Source organism: Heliangelus exortis, chromosome Z (assembly GCF_036169615.1).
Source record: "Heliangelus exortis chromosome Z, bHelExo1.hap1, whole genome shotgun sequence".
In the NCBI taxonomy this organism is placed as follows: domain Eukaryota; kingdom Metazoa; phylum Chordata; class Aves; order Apodiformes; family Trochilidae; genus Heliangelus; species Heliangelus exortis.
This window is the reverse complement of record NC_092454.1, coordinates 45,559,167-45,582,717: the sequence shown is the minus strand read 5'-3', so window position 1 is coordinate 45,582,717 and position 23,551 is coordinate 45,559,167. Positions and strand designations below refer to the sequence as shown.

The 23,551-nt window shown below is 39.8% G+C and overlaps 2 protein-coding genes across 7 annotated transcripts in view; one reads left to right on the top strand and one right to left on the bottom strand.

Moving 5' to 3' along the window:
• The window catches only part of UHRF2 (ubiquitin like with PHD and ring finger domains 2), an 84,727-nt gene extending 79,224 nt beyond the window's left edge, over positions 1-5,503 (top strand). For 2 of the 5 annotated variants that reach the window (XM_071732068.1, XM_071732065.1), the window contains 4 exons: positions 139-262; positions 639-802; positions 2,737-2,835; positions 4,384-5,503. In XM_071732068.1, coding sequence (XP_071588169.1) covers positions 139-262; positions 639-802; positions 2,737-2,835; positions 4,384-4,530 — 534 coding nt within the window. In that variant the 3' untranslated portion in view covers positions 4,531-5,503. The remainder of the gene's footprint in view (positions 1-138; positions 263-638; positions 803-2,736; positions 2,836-4,383) is intronic. The other 3 variants (XM_071732066.1, XM_071732067.1, XM_071732069.1) reach the window with 3 other exon arrangements.
• Positions 5,504-7,874: 2,371 nt separating this feature from the next.
• Positions 7,875-23,551, bottom strand: part of GLDC (glycine decarboxylase) — a 43,940-nt gene continuing 28,263 nt past the window's right edge. For both annotated transcript variants that reach the window (XM_071731901.1, XM_071731902.1), the window contains 10 exons: positions 23,348-23,423; positions 16,552-16,677; positions 15,550-15,699; positions 15,070-15,182; positions 14,349-14,490; positions 12,660-12,771; positions 11,349-11,444; positions 10,194-10,366; positions 9,438-9,518; positions 7,875-8,501 (listed from right to left, as the gene is read on the bottom strand). In XM_071731901.1, coding sequence (XP_071588002.1) covers positions 8,358-8,501; positions 9,438-9,518; positions 10,194-10,366; positions 11,349-11,444; positions 12,660-12,771; positions 14,349-14,490; positions 15,070-15,182; positions 15,550-15,699; positions 16,552-16,677; positions 23,348-23,423 — 1,213 coding nt within the window. In that variant the 3' untranslated portion in view covers positions 7,875-8,357. The remainder of the gene's footprint in view (positions 8,502-9,437; positions 9,519-10,193; positions 10,367-11,348; positions 11,445-12,659; positions 12,772-14,348; positions 14,491-15,069; positions 15,183-15,549; positions 15,700-16,551; positions 16,678-23,347; positions 23,424-23,551) is intronic.

Sequence of the window (23,551 nt, the reverse complement as noted above, 5' to 3'; positions counted from 1 at the left end):
GGGTTAGATTATTTGACTTGACCACACTTTCTTAGTAATAGGTACTAATGTACATGTTTTCTCTATCAGGTACGGTTTTAAAAAGTATTTTTAACTGTTTCAATATGTATGTTTTGGTTTGTGGTTTTTTTTTTTTAGTATCCAGAAGGTTATTTGGAAGCCATGGCTAGTAAGGAGAAGAAAGACAAGGTTAAGAGGCTCACTGTCAAACAGGAACCAGCCAGCCAGAGTAATGGAAACCAGAAAAGGACAATTGATAATGGTACTTCTGTTTACTTCTTTTTACTTTTTTAGCATTCAGCAAAGTTTGTCATGTTACGTTTATTACACCAGTAGCATGAAAACTTTGCAGAACTGTGAAGTTTTTTGGAATACTGTCGTTCTGTGATTCTGTGATACTAATGTAAGCTGATAGGCACATGTTCTGTAGTAGATTGGCAGTGCAGGGATCTTTAATGCAGCTGTGTGCTGCAGTCCAAAACATTGTGGAACAGAAGGAGCTGGAGCAGGGACTTGGTTGCTTCATTTCATGAATGTAATCCATGTTTCAGCCTTCTAGAAACAGTTTTGTCTTCCCCTTTCATTAGCTCAGACTAACACCCTACTCTGTTACTGCATCTGTTGGTCATAATCTTAAGCAGGTATAGAGGAACCTACGAATACACCCAAAGCCATGAGGATGGGAGATGGAGGGAAAGGAGAGGCTTTCCAGCTGACCCAAGAGCAGCAATGGCTGATTAGAGAAGACTGTATGAACCAGAAACTGTGGGATGAAGTGCTTGCTTCTCTTAAGGAAGGACCAGTATGTTTGCTGCATGCAAATTTTTTAATGTTTGCCATTTCTTCAGACTGCTAGGAGAAATCTTGAGTCGTTCTTAAAACCTGGTTTGCTTGTTGAATTTTTTCTTTACTTAGACTGTGTCTAGCATTATTTTTATTTCTAAGACTTATATTTCAAGTGAATAGTCCTTGCTTGTACAGTTTGCTGTTGGTGTCATGCTAAGTTTACACCTGTATAATAGCCATCTTTTCTTGCTTAGAAACATTTTTAAGTTAGAAGTGGCTTTTTTTTGGTCTTTTCATTTTTGAAGGGAGTGTGTTTTCTCTGAAATTAATAATGTATTTTTGTGCTGTCCTGAAGCACGGAATCAGATATGAAGAAAGATGGCTCTGGCCACTACTTTGTGTTTAGAGAGTAAATAATTTTGAGAAAAAAATACAGCTAGTTTATTGTATTTAAGAACATAGAAGGTATTTCATCTTCAGATTTAGATGTGAAATGAAAAATTTTCATCCAGATCTATGTTATCTAGCTTTGTAAGGACCTTAAGGAACCTCAAGTAAGGGAGAAAATACTTTTTTTTTTCCTCTAAATGTCAAGTACATAGCAACAATAGCTCAAGATTGAAGAGGCTATAGTCACTAGTATAAAAAGTCCACAAAAGGAGTATCTCCTGAAATACAGCATCTTTCTGTGTACTTAGTCATACTGATGTCAAGTGCAAAGTTATTTCAGCTCTTTTGCTCAGGACATCAAGGCACTAAGATGTTAAAATAACTTGATAGATCTCAAGTCAGTGAAAATCAAACCCTTGGTTGGAAAATGGATATCTGAAAATGGATATAATTAGTTTATTTGAGAATTACTGGTGGCTGCGTATAGTGTTTCTGTAACAGGAAAAGCATCTATAACTTTAGTTATAATTTTTGCTATAATGCTGCTGCAATTGTCTTTACGTAGGACTGTAAAGTTATTCTCCATTATCTGTCTTGTATCCAGTGTCTGTAATGGCTAGAAGGAATTAGAGCTCTTAAATCTGTGCATGATGACAGACAATAGAGATACTGGTTTGTGAAAAGGAGAAAACAGTAATTTAAAAGTGGTTAAGTTACTGAGAGGTAATTTTTCTACAGATTCCTACCCACAATTTTGCTAAGATTTCCCTTTGTTTGTCACCAAAGGCAACAGTAGCTTTGGGTGGCTACTGTGAAAATATGTATCTTTCTGCTTGAAATAATAACCTTCTCCTTTAACTAAATAAGATGTGGTTTAACATATATCTGGTGTTTTAAAAATTACTACAAAGAGCAATATTTTTACTACCTGTAGATTTCTATACCTGGGCTTGTATTCTTGAGGTATTTGGAGATCACTGACATGCCAGAGATGAGCTTGCTTATGTGTGTAAAACACCTGATACAAGTTCATCTTGAGACTCCTCAGAGATGCCTTGAGAAGATTTAAAATCTGGGGAGGTTGATTTACACACTGCAGAGAATTTGGCCTGAGGAGAAGCCATGAAGGTAGCCATAATCCATAAGCACAGGAGGGGGTGCAGAAGTGGTTTCCTTTGCAGAAGTTGTTCCCTTGCCAGAGAAGCAGACATCTACCAGGGACATGCGAATTTCTAGCAGCAGTTACTTAACACAATTTTTCTAAATTCTAACCTAAGCTGAGATTCAGGCATGAGGGGCCCTCTGGTCTGTTTAATTATGTAACAATAGTCATACCAGCAAGTAACTAATCTTTAAAACATGAGTTCTCTGATTTGTGGAAGAGCAGGACAATTAAGCAGTCACAGACCTGCTCCCTGGTTACTTTTAGAAAACTGCTCTGATGGATTTTGAGGACTTAGAGAACTTCTGGAAATTCATCATCTTTATATAATGAGTTGTTTTTACAAGAACAGTAAAAGAATTTGTCTTTTTTTTTTTTACCCCATTGCCCTACCCTAGAATTTTCTGAAGAAACTGGAACAATCCTTTATGTGTGTCTGCTGCCAGGAGCTGGTTTACCAACCAGTGACAACAGAGTGCCTCCACAATGTCTGCAAAGTAAGAATAAATTCAATATTTCTCTAGGCTGTTCCCTTGGCTCTGAGACACAAATCACTAGAGCCATACATGTATTTTATAAAGACAGTAATTATTGCCTAAAGTACTGAACAGAAACATGCAGCAGGTTTGCATTCAGCGATTGCTGTGTAACCTTAATTTTATGTAATAAAGAGTACAAGTGGATTTAGCATAGTCCCTGATAGACATAATGAGTGAAATTTACCAGTCCTGTCATTCCCTTGCATTCGGTGGAATTAAGTAAGGGGCTGGTTTGGTCCAGTAGCTAGATGTTGGTACAGTAAAAATAATTTAATTTTACATAGTTACAGAATAAAACCAGATTTTATAATTGTTTAGCACTCTTAATAAGAGGTGTAGCAAGAATGAGGGGTAAATACAAGAGAATTAGTTGGTATTATTTGGAGTAAATCTTACTATTCTTGTCACACTTTTTGTTTGGTAGAAGGGTCACAGAAGTCCATTTGTGGCTCATGTATCTTAAAATCTTGACAAGAATCTAAAGAGTTTGGAAACCCATTTGTACTGGAGTTAATTTTTGTAGCACAGGGGTGCAGAGAATCATGTGCAGAATTGTGCATATTGGAACTGTGCCTAAATACCTCGTATTTCTGCCTAAGAGCCTAGAAGGACTCAGGCTGTTATAACCCCCCTACAATATTCAATAATGTAAGTTTACTGTTGAAGAAAAAATGTACAGCTTCAGTAAAAATTACTGGGTTGTTATGAATGGCCTGCACACACAGAATGATTGTGGCCCCTTAAAGTGAATAAAAATTATTATGAAGGGGTTAAAATTTAGAATTACAGAAATTGGAAAGCAATGGAGAAGAGAAAGCTGACTGGCAACAAACTCAGAAAATACAGAATGTGGTCAGTAAATATTTGTGAACACAAAATAACATCCAGTTAAAATTGTAAGGAATAGTTTGATATTAGGCTGCTATTGCTGATAAATTTCTGATATTCAGCTCACATACTTGGGCTATTTGCAGGTTGCTGTGGTTGCATAGGAAGGAGGACAGAGCTAATGCAGGTATCTTGGAGATTGTGTTCCTCTCATTAAGTCTTTAAGGCTAAACTGAATCTCTTCTGCTTAGGAAGATGGGGATTCTTACACTAACAACATACCTGGTATGCTCACCTTCCTCTTAAACTGAAAGTCTGGAAAGCTGCAGCAGTCTCCCTGTGGAGCAAGAAGGAAGCTGCACTGGTTGGCCGGAAGGCACTATTGGGAATGAAAGGGACATCTCAGTAGTGGTTTGTGTCAATTCCTCTGAAATTCGGTGCCTCACTTCCCAGCCCAGAGCGGGAGTTCTTTTCTCAGGACACTTTAATCTCAGAGGCAGCGTTAGGCACCAGAGGGCTTGGTAATGACTTCCTTTTTTTTTTTTTTTTTTTTTTTCCTGGTGGTACAACGGATGGTGTCTTTGGCTTTATAGTGATTCCTTAGTTTTTGCTGGTGAAGAAGCTGTGAGTCTGAAGCACCATTCTCACAGTTCCCTTCTCTGTCCTTGTGTGTCCCAGAGCTGTTTACAGCGCTCCTTCAGAGCCGAGGTCTTCACCTGCCCTGCCTGCCGCTATGACCTGGGGAAGGGGTACACCATGGTCCCCAACAAGATCCTGCAGACACTACTGGACCAGTTCTTCCCCGGATACAGTAAAGGACGATGATGTGCTCAGATCCTTCTCTTCTTCTCCCAGTGACTTTACAGAGAGTAAAGGAGAATAAACATGGGAAATCCAACAGTGGACCAGCTGGCTTGAAGGGACTCAATACATGTCACACTTTGAAGCAACTAACCCTCTGCCCCTCATAGCCATCTTTTTTGGTGTAGAGAGAACTCCAATTCTGGGCTTTTAACATCAAGGGTAGTTTTGGCCAGTTAAAATAATAGTTTTTGAAGAAAAAAAAAAAAAATAAAAGAAAAGCCTCAGCTCTTACTGGCCTAGCTGATGCTTAATTTATGATTTGGTTTTTTTTGTAACTACCTCAGGACAGAGGAAAAAAAAATCATGGGGATATCAAAATGCTAGTGAAGTTTTAGCTACACACTGCCTCCTGAATATTAGTTGTGCCTGGTCCACGTGGTTTGATTTACACACACACAAAAAAAAATCCCAAAACCCAAAACAAAAACCCACAAAAAACAGCAAAAAAACCCTAGAATCAGCACTTACACCAGCTGGATTAAAGAACAGCAAATTTTGTGGTGTGCGTAATCCTTTTTTGTCTTTTTGTTCTATTATGCTGTATTTTTTTGCAAGAAAAGGCTGATTTTTAGTCTATTTTTGTGAGCTTCCTTGTGCTTTTCTTGTATCTTATGCAAGTTGACTACTAATGACTAATGAGAACAATATGAATGCATTGTTGCTGCATTAGTGTGAAGTGATCTGTGTTTTTTGCACTTAACAAGAGTATTCAAGACACTCTAGTTGTGTAAAAAATATTTCATATAAAAAAAGCCACTTCTGTATTAGTTAACTGTATGCTTTTAGTAGGTCTTGTATCAATGGCAATACATCTACACAGCATTGAAGGCAGTGCTAGCTTGGAAAGGGTTCAAACCGCTTCATGTTGTGAAATTTTATATCCAATATATCCCACCAAAACATATACCTTATTAAATATTTTATGATTCAGAAAGTTGCTAATTTTTTTTTACTATTATCCACTTACTTTATAAGATCTTTATATGCTTTTTTTTTTATTTTTTATTTTTCCAAATTACTCAGTGCTTTCTTTAGGTGGGCTTGCATAAGAAGCCCAACCTGACATTGATACTCACGGGCTCACACTCTGTGAGAGTGGCTGTTATGTGGCTTCTCTGCTGCCTGCTGAGTGTTTAAGGGAATCTTGTTACTGCTCCATCCATGCAGTGGAGTTGGAGGCTGCCCTTCCTTGTCCTGCAGCCAGCTTGCTGTGGGAGCTTTGGGTGCCCCCCACAGGTTATTCAGAAATTCTCCTAAGAGGCACAGGGCTGAAATGACATCCAGTAGCTTATAAAATAGGCATTTATAGAAGTACATATGGAAGTATGTATTTAATTCTGAGTAATTTATGATCTTGCCCTTAGCATGGTGCAGTAACAAACCAGCAGCAGTGTGGTTTTTTTATGGCAGCAGGTTGAATTGCTTAATGGCTTAGTCACTTTATCCAAAGTAACTTCTCTCTCTCTCTCCCATTCTGCTTAGGATGTCATTGGTATCCAAAAAACATAATACTCGTACTATTTCTCTAGTCATATATGGAAAAAATTTAAATTGCTTATAACTCCTTAGCTTTTTCTGTGATTACTAGAATAAGGGTTCAGCCTTTGTTCATTCAGCGAGCTGGTATCAGTGCTAAGCAGTTTGAAAGAGCTCTAGATAGATTCTTACATCCTGTTGAACGTCTGTGTTTTACAAGATGGTAGCTCAGTATTTTATGTGGAAAATTGATGTAATTTTACCTTTGTAATGATCTTTGCATCTGTGCAGTGAGCACACAAGTCTTGTGGCTTTTTACTTGACAGCTGAGTGCTGCAAAGTATTTTACCCCTTCTAATGCCTTTTTCCATTGAATAGCTTTTGATGATATAAATTGGTCAGCCTGAGGTCAACAATGGGAGATTATCTGCTTTAAATAAAAATACATACCCTGATTATTTTTTAACACGTCTTCAGTGACAGTCACTAGCTAGTGACATGAAACTGCCATTAACAAACATCCAGGTAGCTTGGTGAGGCTTTGTGGAGGTAGGCTGGCAATGCAGAAAGACTGTCCTTCCCCCCCCATTACAAGTTTGGAGTGTTTTTTGATCATAGTTTTTTACACTTCTAGTGCTGTATCTGTAGCTATGCAAAGATGCCTTTTTCAATCCTAAATTCCAGAGTATAATGTTCTAATTTTTGTCACTATGTATTTAGACATTTTAGGACGTAAGTGCAGCTTTTCACATCAGAACTGGTCTCTAAGCTAAGATTTCTTTATTGAAATCCATTCCTGTCTCCCTTCTCCTGCAGTCTTTGTGTAGTTAAAGCTTCCACTGAAGTCATACAGGAGTTGATAGTCCCAGAGCTTCCACTGTAACAGGCACAGAAATGCAGTACTTAAAATAGTGTGGGCACTGGCCTCATCTGTTGTCACTTCAAAGCAAGCTCCCAGGCATGAGTGTGCAGGTTGCCCTTCAAGAAGAGGTGCTGGTTCCAAGGTGGAAAACCTTGCACTCAAGTGCAGTCTTGAGTGTTTTCCCAGCACCTGCTTCCTCATTCACCAAAACCCTGCTTTGTGTGGCTGAGTGAATGCTCCTTTACAGGGATGCTCACTTGCATCAAACACAAGTGGCTCTGCACAGACCAGCCCTCAGGTTCCTTTCAGATGTACTCAATGTAATGTGCATGGTTGGTCTGTGTGACTGGTGAGAGCAGCAGGTTTTTTATGAGTTTGTCTGGGAACAGATTAGAAGAGGCTCCAGCAGTTTAAGGCCTGCGTGCTGGCAACCGAGTGACTGAATGTGGCATTGTGTGTCCTGGCAGGGCTTCCATCCCAGGGTGTTGCTGGTATTCTTGGAGGGAGAGAGTTAAGGCTGTTTTTACACAAACTTACATGACAAAACAAGGCAGTCTGAGTGCACCCTATAAACCAAAGACAGTATCTAAAGTAAGATATTTGAGAAACTGTGGAAAGAGAATAATGTGTTGGACAAGCTCCAACTCATACTAAGCAGTTTACAGTCTGCTAGAAAATCTGTTTCATGCCTTCTCCAGAATAAGAGGAGAGGATTAAATGGAACTACAAGGAGAAACTGACGTGATGTAGATAAAGTTAAGTTTTTTACTGATTTAATAAAACTTAACATTCTACCTTATTTTAAAAATACCAGAGATTCATTTCAATATTTATCTCTGCCAGTATTTTGCCTTGTGTAAAATCTGTTTCTCCTATGGCAATTCTAGCAAATCAGAACTCATGCTCTATAGTACTGCTTTGTTGGATAAATCCAACTGGAAAGTTAAAACCCAGAACATGAAAACACTTAAAATTCTGAACATTTTTATTAGAGTACTAACATTGGTAGGTAAAAAAAAACAGTATGAAATATTAACACTAGCAATGCCAGTGGTAATACATGAAGTAAATTAAACAATCTACTTCATCTTTTTTTACAAAATATAAACAATTACTCCTGCAGTTAATATTCATTACTATTGCCCTATGCAAATTTTCTACTTAAACCACGTCTTCCATGCCACTTTGCAAATAGGCTGTTAATTGTTAAAATTTTACCACAAAACTGACAAAATGCTGAATCCAGGCAACTTCAACATCAACTGCTTGTGAACAATCACTGTTTGTTTACAGTTAATGCACTGATTGTATTTACATTTTAACTAGCAGTGATTCAATTAACAAAGATGGTGATTATCCAGAATATACACAGTATATATCCCCAATCAGGTCTGGGAGGAGGAGGCCACCCTCCTGACAGACTCAGAAATCCAGGCAGCTCAAGGCAGGCTTATGAAGATGCTCTCTTCTGTTCAGAAAAGGGAGATTCGTAGGTTTCCATCGGTGGGCACGTACAAACCAGATGCTGATCTCCATAGAGGTCATCAATGCGTGCAATCGTGGGCCAAAACTTGCTTTCAGGCTTTACAAATGGCTAAGTACAGAAGGAAAAAAAAAAAAAAAAAACCCAACTATTTTAAATTTTCTGCCGAGGAAATCTACACAGTTGTAACAGACATTAGAAGCCTTAAGAATGACAAATGCTGGGAAAGTGGGATTTTTTTAAATAAGTGAGGTCATACTGCAATCCATTTGCAGCCCTTGAAATTTAGCAAGCAAGTATAACAGAGTTGGCGATGGAAAGAGTAGTTAAACTTCAGTGAAAATTTAAGTATGTCTTCCTAAATGCTTGCACAGAAGCAGTTTCCATGAGATAAAAGAAAACTATGACCCTTTGAGTTACTGTCTTATAGACAGGAACTGAGGAAAAGCAGAGGAGAATACCAACATCTGTGCTGTAGTTGTAATACATAAAACAAGGGAGCAGACTTCTCAGGTGCAGTTCAATTATTCCTCTTTGAAACAGCAAGTACCAATAAAATAAGATGCAATTAATTTTTAGGTGAGAAAAATCACTGACACATATATTTAGCTGTTAAGATTGTGGAGGCAATTTTATGTTGTGGTCTGAAGAAATCTGATGTATCCAGCTCCAAGCTGACCTCTGCAGATGTGTTACAGAGGTGTGGCTTGCCCCACCCTGACTCTGCCTCTTGGAGCAGACCTCTAATTGTCAGGATGTGGGACTCTCTACTGGGAACTGCTGGTGCAGTAATGTCAGAACTGAACCTGCTGTTTCCAATAGGAAGATCCAATTATCAAAGTGCCAAGGTTTAGAAACCTAAGTTTGTACTTCAAGTGTAGAGACTTTTTTTCCGTGTCTTGGGAAACAAAACTCATGCAACTGCTGCAGAGCTCATGCAGATAAAAACTGAGCAGCAGCAAAAACGGGTCTGATGTTTTTATTCTTCCGAGATTATTTCATCTCCAACTGGCCCATTGAGGCACTAGGATCCTATTATTTACTTACCAGTGGGAATGCTGCCACTTCTCTGGAATAAGGACGATCCCACTTGGAAGAAGTGACACAGTTCAATGTATGTGGTGACATCTACAAGCAAAAAGACATGTTAGGACATGAAGTTACTAAACTAATCTGTAATAATTATCAAATAATTACTGTCTGGAGACTCTTTAGAATAGCATTTATCTGGGGTAAAAAAGGCACATTTAAAACAGGAAGCAAATCAGTATCTGTTTTTGGCTTGTTTTGGTTTTTTCAGTTTACCTGAAGATACTACCCAACATTTGAATATACTTCCAGCTTTTCACTAAATACACTCAAAACATAACAAGTCAGTACATTACAAAAGCTGGACAGAACATGAGCTTACAGCAGTTCTGTGTTGCAGTTGCTAAAATAATTAATTATTTTACTGTTAGTTTTAAAGTCATTCCACTCCCCTTCTTAAACCAGATAAATAAGCTTCTATACTTTGCCACTTTGAGATGGCCTCAAAAATTGTATATCACATGCTGGCATAAAGAACTTCCTCTGGTCTGTCAGAAGAGGCAAAACTCCTGCTTTGCAAAAGCCAAAATTCAAATTGGAAGAAGTTTAAGGCTCCTAAAAAAGTCAAATTTCAATAAGGTCACGTGTTCACTGTTGTACACAGTTATCTTTGAGAGTACCAAAAGACCAGGAAGCCAGATCACGTAGTCTTCCTTAAGTTTTTGGGGCTGAGCTGATGCTGGTAACTCTAGATGGCTCTACGTGCCATTTTACCTTTAGTGGGTTAATTTGGGGGTCCATCCTGCCCTCCTCTATTTCAGCAATTTCCTGCCTAATACTGATCATTGCATCACAAAATCTGTCCAGCTCTGCCTTGTCTTCAGACTCCGTTGGTTCGATCATAAGTGTCCCTGCCACTGGCCAGGACATGGTTGGAGCATGAAAACCTGATAAAGGAGAAATCAGTCACTGACAACAGAAGGCATCATTCACTGACAATAGGTTTTGAGTTAATGCATTAGCTTGCAACTGAGTCACAGAAGTTCAACCCTTTCTGTAATCTTCACAGGACCTTGCTGGTAGTGTTGGCAGGATACTGTAGAGGCAAGACCTTAGTTTTTGACACTGTAAAGTCATGAATGCCATGGTCTTCTTTACAATAGAGTCACACACTGATTTAATGAAACGCTCTTAAAACCTGCTCTCTTGTTTTGTTACTATTCAGCCAAAAGTATATTGTTTCTTTCCAGGATTCTTTCTGTTTCTGCCGTTCACTTTAGTAGAAGCCTTTTGTCACTTTACCTTCTGATGACAGGCTGAGTGGCAAAGTGAGACAGGTATAAAATTATGCCCAGGTAAACAAGGTAAAAGGAAAAGGTGGTCTCAATTTTTTCCCTTCCTGCTACTGCTGATTACGGTTTCTCAGCACTTCCCTTTCAGTTGCAGTGGAATGAACTTAAACTTACCCATGTAACTTACGTTCATCCCTACTGAAAAATCTATTTAAAGTGGATGCCATTTCAGGCTGTAACAACTGACTTAAAGAGCAGACAAGAGTGGGATTTTTTGGTATTGTAGCTGGTTTTTGGATTATTTCACTGACTAGTTAGGGTTTCAGCAGCTCGTATGCATATGTGTTAGAGGCAGAGTCTTGGCTGGCAGCCAAAGAATGCCCATGACCAGATTCTTTAGAGCATGTGTACAGAACAAACTGTACCAGGATGGAAATGTTTAAATGCTATTGTCCTGCTTTTTAAGATCTTACTAAGTTCTTGACTCCAGCCCTAAAATGGAGTCTCCTTTAGGAGACCTGAAATGGTTGTGATATATTTACCATCCATATGAGCAGGACTAGAATGTTTCTTGCTTCCTTTAGAAGAGACTTAGGAAATTCTAACTTATGTTTCTGGTATTAAGAAAAAGGCTTACCATAATCCTGAAGTCTCTTAGCAAGGTCTACAGCTTCAATGTTTGCTGTTTTTTTGAAAGGTCTTGTATCCAGAATGAATTCATGGGCTACATAACCTGAAAACAGAAAAATGTATGCTATGTTTTTTTTACTAGGGAAAAAATGAAATCTACCTAACAGTCTATTTAGATTGGGTTTGTGCAGAATATGGCAAAAAGATAAATTTTAAAAAAGCCATCAACTGGGCTAAAACTCCAACCTGAGATATTATCAGGTAAGAGATATACAACTTAGTATTTGAAGACTGGCTCTCTGAGTCCCACATCATACTAAGAACACATCCTTTCCAAGTAGGAAAGGGTGATGACAGTATAATTTACATGTACTCTGAAAAAAAAAAAAAAAACAACTGGATTTGTCAGTGACCCAAGAAGATTTAGGTTTTAGGCTATCTTTAACATGCCAGGTACAAGATAATCAGTTCAATGGTATGCCAGAGTAGAGCTAAAATCTGGTGCTACAGACAGTCTAAAGACTTAAGTTATCTGAATTTATATCCATGATCCTGGATAATCTAGTTCCATTTCATTGCTACATTCTTAAAAATTTGAAGCTTCTGCTAAGTGCAACCTTCAGATTTACCCAAGGTGTTGTATTTTGACAAATTTTGAAAGGTATACATACTGTATTCAAATGTTATTTGATGTCATTCAGATTAAACAAGCAAAATATTATTCTCTGATAGTTACTCTAACAGATAATTATTTCAACTCTTATTCATTACCTCTGTCCTGATGCAAGATTGGAGAGCTATAGCAAGAGAACTAGAATATAGCTGAAATAAATTGCAATGGCAATGGATTTCTCCTTCCACTCACAAAGAATAAAGAGTGGAAACGAGAGAAATCTGTTGGGTTTTTTGCCTGTTTGTTTGTGGGTTTGTTTTGGTTTTGTTGGTTGGCTTTTTGTTTTGGTTTTTCTGAGGATGTGTGCAAAGGAATGTACAGGCACAAAAATTGCTTCCAGTTCTTAATTTTTTGTGTCAGATTTGTAGATCTGAACTTTGTTGCTTCTGCTTTTTCTGCTGTTCATGTATCTGCTACTAGACTTCAAGAAGAACAACCTGATGCCAAAGTTTACTTTGTCTTTTGTCATCATTTCATCTAATTAAAACCAGGAAATTTTTCTTGTATTTCCCATCTCAGTTTCATTGCAATACCTCCACAGCAGCAGATGTAGCACAAAAAAAAAGAACCATATTGCAAGCCAACTTCTACACTAGGAAAAGAAAGTGAGCTTCAAAGTACAAAACAGGTTGTCTCAATACTTGCCTCTTGCTCCCCTGAAAAGGATTTTGTAGTGCTTCTCTAGCCTTTTTGCCATGTAGTTTGCATTTAGTATAGCAATCTCAGAAGCGTGTTTCAGACCCTTTGCTCCCATTGTCTGAAAGAGGAATAACAAAAAGAAACGCTCTCAGGCAACAAGGTGTGGTTTGGTGCTGGCAAGCATGACAGACAAAATCACTTTAATGCATCCAGCTAGTTTTAACTCAGCCACCCTGCTATCACACTCTTTTCCACTACACTCACAAAGAAGCACTGCATATTACTTGAGAACAACCATGGTATACATATTTTATGAGACTCCTTACTGTGCAAGAGTTTCTGCTTGAACAGGAACAAACCAAACCTGTCCTTCAAAATGAGAAGCTCTGAAGTGAATAAGGGAAAGTGGGCAGAACCCAAGATGATGTCCTCTGCACACTTGTAAGGACTGCACATCCTATCTGTCACCATCTTTATGCCCAGGGATAGATTATCAAAAAGTCTGTGTGCTGTCTGCACAGATGAGCCCAGCAACTCCTCTCCACCTGCTGGTCCCATGTCACAGGTGGTAGATACTGTGCTTTAACAAACGCCAGAGCCAAATGAACACAGCTGCCCTTGCTTAAGCACTGCAAGAGGATGGTGCTGGAATTGAGCTGTGATTGAACTCACTCACACTGCACCAAGGAATTAAGTTGGCAAAAGAGAAACCCAAAAGTGTAAACAGATGACACATTGCATTGTGTCACCTTCACTTTAAAAATTTACTGCAGCTTAAGGATTCTGTAATAGCGAGCAACTGACAGCCACAAGTGACTATACCCACAGCTGAAAAAACACAGTGGGAGTTACACCAGCTCCTATTTGCTCATTTCAAGATCCAGAAGAGCTGCTTTACCTGGGGGTGGAAGTTTCCAGGTTTAGAGTATCAAACTGGCTACTCTGACACTGTTCACTACTCCAATTCTTTCTCTCACTCAAAGCTTCAAATATTGCTCAGAGGGACCCAGCACACCCTCTTCTCATGCAGAATTTGAATTTGCACTCATCTCTGTTGGCTGAATACTTCTACATATGCAATCAAATATTTGCAGGCTTATCACTGAACTGCAAGGCATTAAAAAATTATATAGATCCTGACCAAGCTGTCAAACATCCAAAGCCAAACCTAAGTTCAGTTTTCAAATTCAGTGAAATGACCTGGAATTCAAGTTCTATTAAATAGATTTTGGAAAGTTAAATTTTACATACTAGTCAAATATAACTACACTGCAGCATACAACCAAAAATGTTCCTGGAAGAACAGCAATTACCAAGAAGCTTTGAAACATGAAAACATGGATGTTACAGACAGTGGAGGTGCAAGTCTGATGGTAACTTTCTGCTTGTGTCCGCTTGTCTCAAGAATTATTACAGAGTAGAGACAGAAGAATCAAGCAGTCTGCCTGCCACCCTTTCCTACTGCAACATATAGCAATAGGCTGTTCCATTTTCCTACCTGGAAAGCAGGAGTTGGAGAACAAAAGAGGTTCAAAGGGTGTAAATAACCTATGACCATGCTATAGCCACATGCACTTCAGTTTGTGCAAACATGACAGGCTGCTCTTCAACCTGTCCATGTGGTTCCAGTGGTCCTCAGACTTGTTGAAACAAAACCAGAACCTCAGCTGATACTCCTTACAGAATTCTACACACCTTGATATACACCCAGGAAATTGGCAATATAGCGCTGGAACCCCATGGTGCAGCACTGACAGTACCCAAAGGACACGCATCCTTATCTGGCTGTACTTTGATGACAGGGTGGGTGGGCAAGTAGGGAGCCAAATGTTTCTTCCTAAAACAAAAACAAAAATTTCAGATTTTAAACATGTCACTCTGTTATAATTTCTGAACAGTTTCAGCAGTAGCTCCTCTTCACCTCTTCAGCCTGTCTTCTTCAACAAAAGGTTTATTAACATAACTGGTGACAATGGAGGATGGCTCTCAGTTGTCAAACTATAACAAAACACTAGTGCAGCTATCTGAATCAAGATGATTTTTCAAAGAAGAGCAAGACTATTTCCTTTTAAAGGAATATGGCAGCCCTATAAGGTAGATTCATAGAGTTTGCGTACTACCTCTGCATTATGGACTACATGCAGTATCAGTCCTTGAAGTCCACAGATCATCTCTGCATTTACACAGAAAACAGACTGCTGAGAGAGGTCTCCCATACACACTGAAGGACCAACATAAAAGTCAGGATCTGGGAATGCACATGAACCTCACCATGCATGAGATCAGTGCATGACGACTCCAGAGAAGGACAGAAGTTTTTACAAATAACATTCATGACCCTGTCCTTAAGTGAACAGACAACAATGATTCACTGAGGGATATTCTTTAAAGAAAAGGCTAAAACTGGGATACTCACACTCCAATTGGTCCCATTCCAGGTCCTCCTCCTCCATGGGGAATGCAAAAGGTTTTGTGAAGGTTTAAGTGAGAGACATCAGAGCCGTAATCTCCAGGACGACACAGACCCACCTGTGAAAGGAACAGTCTGTCTCAAAATGTTCTTTACTAGCCATTTTAAGACCTATTATTTCATTCAGGGAAAACAGGTTGAAAAAGCTGTTACACGTTTTTCCATTTCTCTTTAATGTGATGCATCACAACCATTGGCAAAGGTTAGGGAGACTAAGCCAATTTCAGTGAACGACTCGTACATCTTGCAACACACTTCAGGGCCAAATGGGGTATCTGATTTTTATTACTCTCCTTTGAAACCCCATCTTATTCCCCAAGCACTCTGCAATTTTCTGAGGAAGCTGTGCTACGATCTGAACTGACTACTGCTGTGTGCTATTTTTATTTCAAGGAAATGTACGCTCCTGCCGAGGAGATTTTGTACCTGGGCGTTCATATTTGCTCCATCTAAGTAAACCTGGCCCCCATGTTTGTGAATCAGGTCACACACATCTCCGATTTCCTCTTCAAACACACCATTGGTGGAAGGGTAGGTGATCATAATGGCTGCCAAGTTCTCTTTGTGCTTGTCCACCTGGTGGCAGGGACAGAGAAGGAAAAGAGGGTCATTGAGGCTCCTAAAGCTTCTTAAGAGAAGACTCTTACAGGTACATGTAATTAAGGTCATCAGGAATTTTACAGGTGAGAAGCAAGTCTATCAGCAGATAGTCTGAGTTATTTATAGTCAGCAAAAGATGCTGGGGTCCTTCCTTCAGCAGTGCTTATGGAAAGAGAGCGTTTTCTCCATATATCAGAACTTCACATCAGGGAAGAAAGTATGGTATTAAAAGGTATTACTGAGACTTTAAGATGAGCCAAGTGAAACATCTGCCCTTGAAGGTAAAGCAATCTAATGACCACTCTCCTACTTTCAGCAACACTATGGTTACCATAAAAGCCTGCTCAAATACGTATTTTTTGAAATCTGTCCTGATAATCCCTTGGATTCCCAAGATCGCAACCAGTCTACTCAAAAAAGTGAAGAAAAAGCTGCCTAGCAATACCTTCTCCAGCAGACACAGCCTTGAAGTTTGCTAACCAAAGGCTAAAGGGCACTTTCAAACACCTCACACTGATGAAAACGCTTCACTGATTTCAAATACTACGGGCTAAAAAGGTCTGCTATAGAAGAGCCTACTGTGTAGAAAGACTCTCTCAGCCACCCCCGTACCAAATACCCTGAATTTAAGGAAATCTCACAAGTATCACACTGCTAGTGTCTAGGTGAGCAAAAAGAATATGAAAGAATGACTCATCCTTTTCAGGTCTGTATTCATTGTTACTGCCATATATTCTCCCAAGGAAAAATCTGGTTCAACTGCCAACACTATAACCTGTAGAGAAGGACAGTTCCTGCCTTGAAAAGTAAAGGTAATTAAATACTCACCATTGCTTTTAAATGACAGATATCAATGCTCCCATTTTTATCCACTTCAATTGGCTGAATCTTCATCCCTGCCATTTGTGCACTTGCTGGATTTGTACCATGAGCAGATTTAGGAATAAGGCAAACCTGAAAGGGAAAACAAAGCAGGAGCTAAAGTGTAACTTTTAAAAAAATCTTAAAGCATTATGGTCTGTGCTCAGCTGCAACTCAAAGTTTTCAGAAGAGACCCTGAGGGAATGCTTAGTGGCAACTTGCCACTTTCATTGAAAAGACACAGCTGGGTTTTTTTTTTTCAAGAAAATTCAATCAATCAGGTACCACCATCTAAATACTCATTAGGAAAAATTATAAATAAATCAAATTTAGGGCTGCAGTTCCAGAATATTATTTCAGGCACTCACATTTAAAATCTTTTCCTCTCATCACTTTTTTTTTTTTTAAAAAAAAAAAAAAAAAAAAAAAAAAAAAAAAAAAAAAAAAAGATTAAATTTTCCATATGTATAATGACTTGAAAGGATAAACTATCTAATTCCAAATTTTATCTTTAGCTGACTTCCGAAGCATTTTCTTCTGTATTATATTCAAAACAAAAATTTAGATTGAAATATTCAGGCTACAGCTAGGAAGTTTCAGACAGAAAGTTATTTGCATGCTCTGTACAGTTCATTTAAAAAAAAAAAAAAAAAAAAAAAAGTACTTTTACTTAAGTGGGCATACATTCTTAGCATGGAAAATTGAGTATAGAGCATTTTCAGGCATTTGCTAGAAACTCCACCCCTTCTAAAGAAAAATACACCTCCTCTAAAAAATAATCCCTTGCTTCTCTTCAATGAGTATACTGAAACATATTGTGTCTGTTGTGATTCTCTTGGAAGGATTAATTTAAGTACTTTTAAGTTACTCAAACTTAGCTGCACTGAACCACTGACAGTAAGGCACCAGAAACTGCGTGATGGTCTTTACCTCACGTTCCAGAGTGATTGCTGATACAAATGCTAATTGCTGTAAAAGCTATTCCAGGGTCCCAACCCATCTGTCTCAGCACCTGGATATTTGCTCTTCAGGCAGGGAGCTGTCAGTATTTTACTGTGCAGCTGTGCTGAAAGGACTGACAAGGATCCCAGCCCCAGGACACACTGTGGCACATCTGCAGTCATTTTAGCTGTGTAGCAGAAACATAAAGTGCATCTGGATTGCCACCCTGTCCCGCTCGGTTGCATCTGTAGCTGCTGGGTGCAGAAGTTACTGCTGAGGCGACAAAGGGGACAAGATGTGAGCTGTCGGATCATGTCCATACTTTTTTTAACCACGAGAGGGCACCAAATCCAAGAGAGGATGCCTGCAAGCACCTTAATCTGAGGGTTTACACACCTTCTCCAGCCCAGAAGAAGGGGGCTTTTCAGTTCAAAAGCCAACAGTTAGTGGGTTTCTTTTTTCACCCCCTTTTTTCCCCAAGATTATCCTGATTTTATTATACCATTTGAAATCTGCTACGTATGAGTAGCAAGTAGCTCACAGTTTCTTCTGAGCACAGAAGGACCATAGACACTCACAGAAGCAAAAGGATCTTGCACAGAATGGGAGAAACTGCAACATATACATGGAAAATCAGAAGATAACTGTCCAGTTGAACAAGCTTTCAACCTAATTTCACTTCCCACCAAGCAGAACTGCTCACAAAACAATGTGAGTAATTGTAAAGAGTGAATGACTTCCAAGAAGTACAGGGTGATCTGGATGCAGCAAATGCACAACAGTCTATATCAATTTTAGGTAGTTTCCTCACACAAGGATTATAGTTCCAATGAGGTCTGGACAACAACTCTTTCATTTTGAAAGGGCAAGTATAAAATCAGGTTCAGAAAATACAGATATTATTGCACTAATGACTATTTTTCCTACCCTCTAAAGCCAACTCTAGGGGAACATCAGCATGTATTTCGTATTTCAAAAAAATCTTCATGTGGCCCCAAAAAAGGTTCGTAAACTATTTTCCAGTGGGCTTATGAGGAGCAGATGAGTAGTGGGTAGTTTGTAGAAAATGAGGCTGAAGGGAGACCTCATTGCAGTCTATTGCTCCATCACAAGGGGAAGAGATGGGACTGGCATAAATTTCTTCACTCCTGTGACTGAAGACAGGACTCAGGGAAATGGTAGGAAGCTGAATCAGGTCTAGCCTAAGCCTGGAACATTACAAATATCCATGCTAGTTCCCTAGCATTTCAACTTACTCATAATTAGCTTATAAAAGAAACATACAGTGAAATGCCAAATATTCTGTTAACATAAAATCACCCAAGACACTGAAAGAAATGATGGCATAGTTTTAGAAAAGAACCTACAGCACCGAGTAGTAGCATTCAAAACACAATATACTGGAGCTAGGCAGATGTAGAATATTAGACAAGAATACATTTCCTGAGACACATCTGAGATAAGTAGTTCTGAAGCTATCAACACTCAAAAGATCCTGCAGTGTTAGCAGACAAAAAAAGCAACTGCATTGAAAACTGGAAAGGAACTAGAGAACAAATTAAAAGGAACACAGAAGCCCTGAAGATAACCAAAAATAAAAGATGGATGTTTTTCAGAATGGAGAAGTAGCTGGAATCCAACTAGGAAGAAATAAATGAGGATGGATAAGGATAAAATATAAATCTCAGAATTAATACATGATACACCAATTGTGAACAGGTCATCATCTTTCAAGAGTAAGAGGGTATTACATGAAAATATAAGATGAAAAGTTAAAAAATGAACAAGTATTATTTTATGATACTGGGAGATAAAGCCAGAAAGCATTTCCTACAAGATACCATAAACATCAGAAGCTTCCTCATAGGAGATCAAGTGATCAGATTTAATTGTAGAAAAATGTATAAGCAGTGCCTTTGGATTCCTCTGCACCAGGAAATTCCCAAAGCACATATATGCAGTAGCTGGGGCTGTGTGCTGGATAAAGCATCATTGCACACTTGCTTTGTCCTTGTACTCCTCATCATAAGAGGATTCTATCACTCTGCTATAGACCATTGGGAAACTGGATGCTGGGACTGACAGACTTTTGGTCTGGGCTTATCAGATTGTTTTTCAATCACAGACATGCAGTCAACCCTCCAAAATCCAACCTGCTACCATCAACTTATTTGTCAACTTATTTCACTTCCAACTAAACTTGCACCTAAAACCTATGATTAATGAAGCCTTTCTTCCAGGCATCACAAATTTTTCAGGAAGCATCTAAAGGAGCATTATTAGTTTTCCATTTTTCAACTGTAACTGTCTGACATTAAATGCAAATAAAGAGCTCTCTTTAAAAGAAAACTAGAATTCAAATTTTCTAGTACACAGTACTAGTAGTAACTCTTCTTTGGGACAAAATAACTACAGCTGTACCCCCTCTCTGAGGTTTACAAGAATTCTTTTTTCAGGTTATAATGGTACAGCTGAGGAGTGACTCCTTGAGGTCAAAGTTTCAGCTAGTTGCTGTAGAAGATAATACAGATCAAGCTTTTACACTGTATGTTACCAGCTGAAGATGATCCTCAGTGAATCAAACCTGATCTGTTATTCATCTTTAGGTTTTTGTAGCCCTTGTAAAGCAAGGTTACCTCCATATATCCAACAGAATTTTGTCTGAAACAGTTTGAATGGACAGGAACTGGACAACAAACTGTTATTGCCCAGTTTCTTCATAGGCATGGACATCTGGGCCTAATCCCAACCCTCTGAAGATCTGAATCAGTGTTTCTGCTCATGAGTAGCCTGTATGACAGCTTCAGTGGTTTGGTCATGTTTGCACCTTGATCATTAGCCCATTTTAAGTTTCAGGCGTAACCCTGAATGTCCTGATGTTTAATGGGCACACTGAGCTATGAATAACTCAGCCAGGCCAGGTCAACACGAGTCCCTTGAATTCTGGCATCCTGGTCTACCCACTTGTTGATGTGGCATTTTTCATTGGTGTTGCATCTATATAACTTGTACCCTTATAGTAATACTTTCTACCTGAGCACTAGTGTCTTGCCAGAGGGCAGCAATCCAGACAGCTTTATCTCTGTGCTGTCAATTGGTCTGTTTCCAATGATACAGCTATTCTCACAGGGCATTTGTCACCATGCATGAGTCAGTGTTAACAGAGTACTAGCTCCTTTTCTTATTCAGCTAGGGTTAACTTCTCAAACTGGTTTGACCAGCCTGCTCCTTTGATAGCTTTGACAACTCTTGCACATGACTCTTTACATCAGCCTTCCACTTCTGATGGTTTCCTACAACATAACAGGATCCACTGATAAAAAGATCATACTGCTTTTCACCTTCTGATAGCTCATGGTGGCAACCTCCTGGAGTAATTATCTGAAATTCATGCCTTCTGATGAGTTCATGATCACACCCTGGAATTCTGGGCAGCTGGGGTTCCCAAACCAAGCCTGTCATACGACCAACAATAGCCACTTACTTTATGCAGGTTCCTCTGAGCACCCAGTAAAGCACAGGCAACTCTGGTGTCAAGAACTCTGCTTCTGTATTCATAACTTCTGAAGCAGCTCAGCCTCCATCACACACTGCTAATATCTCTTTTTTTAGTGCAGTGGGCCTTGTATCCTCAATACTTTGTGTTTTTTCAGGTGCTTTCTGTCAAGAGGATCCAGTTGAGGCTGTGCTACCCAGATGTAGTGTAGACTTTGTTTCTCAAAGTTGGTCCCACTCAGATGAGGGGCCCATGAACTGTGTCCTCTTTAATCTGTTTCAAGATGTGTTTGCTGCTCAGGGCCACACTCAAAATAGTTTTACTGTAGGGTCACTCAAGGGAGGGAACTCACAAACTGACCTTACCCTGGCATAGCCATTCTCCAGTAATCCACAATGCCTATAGAAACCTGTGTGCCTCCCTTGTTAGCTGGAGAGGACGTAGTTATTATGTTACTAATTGCAGCCCCAGAGGTTCAACAAAGTCCATCATGCATTGTAGTTCAAGACCAGGACCTCTCCTGTTCCTCCTCCAGCTGGCAAGGGGTCACAAGTTCAGTCCCCCAGGGACTGATATTTGGCTCAATGCTTTTCAAGCATTTCTTTGTAAGTGACCTGGATGTTGGGATCAAGAGCACCCTGAAGTTCGCTGATGACACCAAGATGTGTAGAGAGGTTGACAGCCCCGAAGGGAGAGTCACACTCCAGGATGACTTAGACAGACTGGAAAAGTGGCCTACCAGGAACATGATGAAGTTCAGTGTGGAGAAGTGTAAGGTCTTGCACCCAGGAATGCATAATGCAGGAGAGCAGTTCAGACTGGGATCCACTTGTCTGGATGTACTGGATGTCATGCAGATCTGTGGAAATCTGTTTGCTGTTCAGGTCACTGCAGACCAGCAGCTGAGTTCTTTCCTCACCAGGGATCCAATTGCTTCAATAATTGTCAAGATCACCCTTGGGGGGACACCTCACACCCAACAGGAACCACCTCCAGTGGCTGCAGACTGTCAGCTCTAATTTCTCTGTTGATTACCTGATCCCTACACCAAGCAATGCCAGCTGCTGGACATCTCAAAAACTCAAACCCAGAGCAAACTAGGACCCACACACTCAACAGCAAACCAATAATGTTAGGCAGCAATATGAAACATGTTTTTTGAGAACATAGAAAAACTCAGGAGCCCAAGCAACAGAGCTGGACTCATAACTGCAGAGATGAGGAAGATGTGATCCCTTCTGTCTCTACCAAGCAGCTCATACAGCACAGGAACAGCATCACAGACAGGGCTGTATCCCAGTTCAGGAATGCAGGCACTGCTTTTATGTTTCCAGCACAATGAAATACTTTGATAATCAGCATAAGAAACATCTAGACCCAAAAGCAGCCATGAAAAAGCCCTAAACTCTAAAACACAGTAGGAAAGGGAGTAGGCTCTGTGACCTACACGGGTGCCTGCCAATAAGAAGATGCTCAGATCAAAACTTCCATCACCACCAGCCCCACACGGGACCATGAGGAGGTGAGGTTACCAATAGCCAGACACCCACACAGCTGCTCGCTCACTCCTGCCTCCCATGGGACAAGGGAAAACAGAAGTAAGGTGAAAAGGCTCATGAACTGAGAGAACAAGAGTTAATAAGGAAAACAAAAGCCATGTATGCAAGCAAAGTAAGAAGCAGAATTCATTCATTACTGACTGTGGCTAGGCAGATGTCCAGACACCTCCTGGAAAGCAGGGCCTCAGCACATTTAATGTTTTTTGGGGGGGAAGAAAAATGCCATGACCACGACCTCCTCTGCTTTGTCTTTCTTTCCCCGAGCTTTTATTGCTGAGCATGCCATTATACAGCATACAACATTCCTTTAGTCAGTTTGGGTCTGATGTCCTGGCTGTGTCTCTCTCAAACTCCTGCCCACCTCCCTCCTGTCAGGGGGAGGCAGAGTGAGAAAGAGAGGAAGCCTCCACGCTGTGTAAGCCCTGTTCAGCAAAATTCAAAACATCCCTGTATTATCAACACTGCTTTAGCCACATATCAAAAGTGCAAGCACCAAATGGGCTGTTATGGGGAAAAAGTTTATTAACTCCATCCCAGCCAGACCCAGTACAATCACCTCTTGAAGAAGTCACCTTTACTCATTCCCAATTTATAAAGTAAAGGAAGACTTCTAAGATGGTACCCCATGACCCAGTCGGGGAATACTGAAAGCCTGTCACAGATGAGGATACAAAACCCTGCTGCTCTCTTGGTGAGTCTCAGATGTTGAATCAGCTTTCCCCACTTCTCACCCAAAGCTCTCCCCGCCTTGAACGTTGACACTTACAGACCTGTGACGTTCTCCTTTTGCATTTAAGTAAGCTTTGATTGCAGCCAAACCTGTGTACTCTCCCTGGGCTCCACTGCAAGAGGAACACATACTGTTACACAAACCAGAAAGTGCCAGCTCTTTACTGCAACTTCAGAGTTGTCCAGCCCTAATCCTTCTCAGTGGCTTTAGATAAGTGCCAGCAAATTAAAAACACATCCC